General features: G+C 33.2%; 1 protein-coding gene across 1 annotated transcript; it reads right to left on the bottom strand.

Annotated features, from left to right (window-relative positions):
- Positions 1–3,068: 3,068 nt before the first annotated feature.
- Positions 3,069–4,511, bottom strand: LOC125856144 (uncharacterized). Its single transcript, XM_049535700.1, has 2 exons — positions 3,515–4,511; positions 3,069–3,286 (listed from the first exon to the last, which is right to left on the bottom strand). The coding sequence occupies exons 1-2, from the start codon at positions 4,509–4,511 to the stop codon at positions 3,069–3,071; spliced, it is 1,215 nt and encodes a 404-aa protein (XP_049391657.1).
- Between the last annotated feature and the right edge of the window lie 803 nt (positions 4,512–5,314).

The following is a 5,314-nucleotide window of genomic DNA, read 5'->3' as shown; positions in this document are numbered from 1 at the left end:
TTTTTTTTTTAACTTAAAAGCCCTTTTATGTTGACGAAGTATATTACCTTTTTGCCCTTAATTCTTTTATACAATTTCCAAATTGCCCATATTGAATTATTATTATTATTATTATTATATTATTATTATTATTATAATTATAATTATTATTATTATTATTATATTATTATTATTATTCTTATATTATTATTATATTATTATTATTCTTATTATTATTATTCTTATTATTATTATTCTTATATTATTATTATTATATTATTATTATTATATTATTATTATTCTTATTATTATTCTTATTATTCTTATTATTGTTATTATTGTTATTATTGTTATTATTGTTATTATTGTTATTATTAATATTATTAATATTATTGTTATTATTATTATTATTATTATTATTACTATTATTATTATTATTATTATTATTATTATTATTATTATTATTATTATTATTCCTCTTATAAATAATTTGTGGTGGTAAAGAAATATGTGAATGATAGGAAAAATATTATTACTTATGGATGTAAAATATAAATTTATTTTTCAGTATAAAAACCTTAAATTAATCAATTTTTAATCATGTTAACAGCTTAAAGGATATTTCAGACATTTTGATTAAAAAAAGTGTTTACCAGCACTTATTTGCCAAACACATCAACAACTTTTTTTTCAACTGCAACACTTTTATCCAAACACATAACTACTTATTTTTAAAATAAGTTCCAGCACTTTAAAAAATTGTTTTTTAAAAGTTACTTTTTTTAAGTCAATCCAAACGGGCTCTTATTTATTTTTATTTATTTAACCATTTCTAGTCTCTTTTCTCTCCTTTGCCTCTAATGGTCTAGTATACTACTGCCTCCAATGTTTGTGTTTATTTTATCGTGATGAATTAGCATTGTTAGATTATATTGGAAGAGCTATTCTTACTATAGCATAAGCTATTTGAGATCATAATGTGTGGTCCATTTTTTACTTGATGTTTTTTCTTTATATTAAATTATCAATGGATGATACTTATGTATTTCTTTTGTTTTCTGATGCATGTGATTTGTTGATGAGTCCTTTGGGACTTAGGCCTTTACCCTCGCATTACTAAGGGGCCATTAAGGCCCGATGTCCTCTCTTCCTTGAGTCAACTATCATGGAAAATTAGGAAAGTAGACGCATAGGTTGAAAATCGATGAATACAGGCTGAAAACGGGATTTCATGTTCCAAAAATTCGGAAAAAAAATTGAAATACAGCTTGTATACAGAGGTATACGTCAATATGCATGATGAAATACAGTATACAGGTGCAAAAATAGGGAAATACAGGTCAAAAAAGACAGAAATACAAAGTGCAAACAAAATACAGGTTTCGAAAAACCCAAAAAATGGGTTGGATACGGCTCGTATACAGTGGTATACATCAAATGTATACACAGATTTTCTAAAGGCTGACATGCCCAAAGACCTTAAGCCATTTCCAACAGGGCTAGGTGGCAAAGAAAAAAAATGGGCCCAAAGTCCATTTGAAAATTCAGCAGAATAGAGGAGAGTTTAAATGGGCCCAAGCCCATTATTTGGACCAAATTTAGACTTAGGACAGGTGGGCCAAAAGTCCAATTTAATTGGATTTGGGCCAAAATCCAACTCTAATTATTTCCTTTCCCTCTCTTATTTATTTTATCGTATTTGACTAACACTTTGATTATCTTATGGTTCAATTTAATTAAATTCCCAAGGATGGTCATTTCATTTTATTTTCAAATTAAAGTACATATATTTTATTACTTGGTTCTTATTTTAACATTAGTCTTGTCAATACTTAATTTATTCCCCTTTAAGAAAATCCCCCTTAGTCCCATCTCCCTTAAGATAATTATATAATAATAATAAAAAAAAATGTAAACAAATATCAATAGTAAATAAATAAAAAGTGAATTTCTTTTACTTAGCAAATATTCTCTCAAAATTAGTCAAAACTATTTTTAGTCAAATCGCCAATCAACCACAAGTTAGCAGGCATTCCAAGGGCCTAACACCTTCTCGGAATGTACATTGAACTCGAATCCTTTTTCAATCGATTTTATCTGTTTGAGTCTTTTGGAAACTTTAAATTTTTTCTTGATTTTTACTAAAAATTAAGTGGCGACTCTGTTTCTTTTGGAAATTCGATTTCTCTTAAATCATAAGTTTAATCAATTTTTCAAAAACTTAGTCATTTTTCTTTTATTTATATTTTTCGAGTAAAACAAACGTAACTAAATGTGAACGACTTTAAGATGATGTTTCAAGCAAGTAAAAAACAATTCCAAGGCTGCAGCATGCAATGAATCGCATGTATCATATTATTGGCTTAGAACTAATTTTAGTCGTGAAGTTACTGATTTGCAGGGTTAATTGTATGAGTCGGGTTCACACCTCTAGTCGCCTACCCCAATTAGCTATCTAACTACATCGTTGAGCGAGGATAACTAGACTAACTGACTAGAATTTATATTTCATCTTGTTTCGTAACCAAGCGAGTTGTTCGTTCGGGTGTCACTCCTTAACACAAATCACCTCAACTTAATGGGTCGATCAAGCTCTCTATATTCTCTGGTCTATCGAACCTCTCCTCTCCCTATTTAAGTTTAGACAATATATTTATCTTATGGTGATCAAACATAAAATACTAAAACAAGAATATATAAGTAATTTATAATGACAACCAAGAATTAATTCACACAAACCTTTAATAATCAACAAAACATTCGTAGCTAAATCCCCAAAACTAAGGCGTTTAGCCACTCATGCTATTAGAAAACCACAAAATACAATTTTTCATTCGATTTCTGGAAAATAGAAGAGTTAAAATATCAAAACCTATTACAAATGTGAATACTTGCTCATGCACACCCAATAAAGTCGAACCCTAATAATTGAGCCCTAAGGGTCTATTTATAATATTAGGAAAATTAGAGCCAAAGTCTATTACAATTAGGAATCCTTTTTAACTAATGTTTTTGTTGAAAAGTCAGAAACTTTGTGGGGCTTCGCGCCTAGCACTTGCTGCAGGTTTTTCCCCCTTGGCAAGGCATGCCTAGCAGAGCGCTTGAGAAAGGCCTCTGAAGTTTACTCCTTGGCGCGGTGCCTCTCTCAGCGCGCCTAAAAAACGTTCCAGTAATTCCAGTAGTGGCGCGTCACGCCTCTCAGCACGCCACAAAAATGCCACCTGTATTTCAGCCATCTGCCATCCAATCGCCTTCTTTCTCCTTTTTAAGATCCTCAATGTCGCATCAACCTGTATTTCAGACAACTCTGCAGAAAGTACAACAGGTAAAGTTTCATTAGTGCCCAAAAATGCATACCTTAGGTGAGCAGGCAGAGTTTTTAACTCCAGCTTGGGAGCTTCTTCAATTGAAGGCTTTGGTAGAGGTCCTAACGCATGATCTAATGACTCGACTTTTCGCTTGTGAGTGTCAACTAGTGCTAGATTCAAACATGTTTCTATATCTTGAGCCTCGGTATCTCATTCCACCTCATGACCTGTTAACACTCTCTCTAAGGGATCTTCAGGCACAACTACTTGTGATTCTACTATTTGATCAACAACAGTAATAGCAGACAACTCTTCATAGATAGAAGGCAATTTTAAAGCACAGTAAACATCGAATACCTCAACCTTATCATGTGTCCTCATAGTTAGTTGACTAGCTGCTACATCAATCAATGCCCTACCTGTGGCCAAGAATAGACGTCCCAAAGTGAACGAAATTTCAAAATCGGGTTCAAAATCTAAGACCATAAAATCTACAAGAAAAATCAATGAACCTACTTGAACTAACACATCTTCTACCACCCCTTCATGCCTAGCAATGGATCTATCAGCGAGTTGGAGAATAACAGTGGTTCTTTTTTTACTACCCAATCCAAGCTTTAGATACAATGATAAGGGCATCAGATTTATACTTTGCCCTAAATCACACAATCCGCTGGCATGAACATTTTGCCCAATTGTAATCTGCACAGTAAAACTACCTAGATCTTTTAACTTTTTGGGCAGTCTCTTTTGGATCCTAGATCTGCACTCCTCAGTAAGTGCTACAGTTTCATACTCCGTGAGCCTCCTCTTGTTAGCCACAATGTCCTTCACGTATTTAGAATACTTCGGGATACCCTGCAAAATGTCAACCAAAGGAAGATTAATATGAACCTGTTTAAGGAGAAAAAGAAACTTACTGAAGCATTCATCTTCATTCTGCTTCTTGAGCCTCTGTGGAAACGGAGGTGGTAATTTCTTTTGAGGAACAGGTACCTCAACATTGGAGCTTTTTACTACCTCTTCCACTTTTTTTTCTTTGGTACTTACCTCAGTATCTCTCTTCTTTAGAGCTAGTTCCTCTAATTGTAACCCACTTCTAGTACTTACCGCATGCAGTTGCTTTGGATTGGGTTCAGTATCAGCGGGCAGCCCACCTTGAGGACGCAAGTTCAGAGAATTAGCTACCTGCGCAACTTGTTTCTCTAAACTTATTTGGGACATTTGGATGTTTCTGATGTTCTCTACCTACTTATCTATTCTAGCATTTAATTTGGTCCTTATTTCAGTCATTAGCATTTGGAGTAGCTCTTCATTGGTCATCCCCCACTTTGGTGCACTAGGATTCGCGCCTTGGTTAGGATTTTAGTATTATTTCCCAGCCCCTTGAGAACTGTCACGCCCCGAGATCAACCCTTAGGCGTAACACGGCATACTTGACCCCAAAGGGGTCTTATACATGCCCTTAGCATATTCGTCCTTGCATATAGACATTGAATAATGCAGAAATTTAAAACTTTTCAACATCAATGTCAAAGTGTCTCATAATATAAAATAGAAAGTAGAATGTCTAGACATCATCATATCAATGAAACCATCTAAGTACACATAAGAGTCTCAAATAGGGACCATAGCCCTTTACAATAGAATTGTCTCAAAATGACAAGTACATAAGAAATCTAATAGTCCATTACAATATAAGGAACATAAGTGTCATAATGTGTGTCCTCGAAACTTGAGGACATACCACAAAGTCTTGGAGAAAGTCTAAATCCAAGCTGGAACCTCTTAGTAGCACAATCATTTCCCGGAACCTACACTTGGTAGAAAAAGGAAGAAATATGGGTTAGCACAATCAATTGTACTAAGTATGGAAGTCATGCAATTAAAACCATTTAAAACATGCATAAAAAGGGACCATTAGTTGAAAACATGTTATTTCAATTTAAGAGCCATAATGCATATTCAAGAAACATTTAGCCAATCCACATTACAAGATAAAGAGACATTCATGATCATAACAAGAA

This window comes from Solanum stenotomum, chromosome 2, assembly GCF_019186545.1.
Source record: "Solanum stenotomum isolate F172 chromosome 2, ASM1918654v1, whole genome shotgun sequence".
NCBI lineage: Eukaryota > Viridiplantae > Streptophyta > Magnoliopsida > Solanales > Solanaceae > Solanum > Solanum stenotomum.
This window is presented reverse-complemented; position numbering and strand designations above follow the sequence as displayed.

Bases quoted from the DNA above. Each gene is read 5' to 3' on its own strand.
- LOC125856144 (XM_049535700.1), bottom strand. From the start codon at position 4,511: ATGTCCCAAATAAGTTTAGAGAAACAAGTTGCGCAGGTAGCTAATTCT. The intron at 3,287-3,514 runs GTCATGAGGTGG...TACTTTCTGCAG, and splicing joins CTTAGAGAGAGTGTTAACAG to AGTTGTCTGAAATACAGGTT.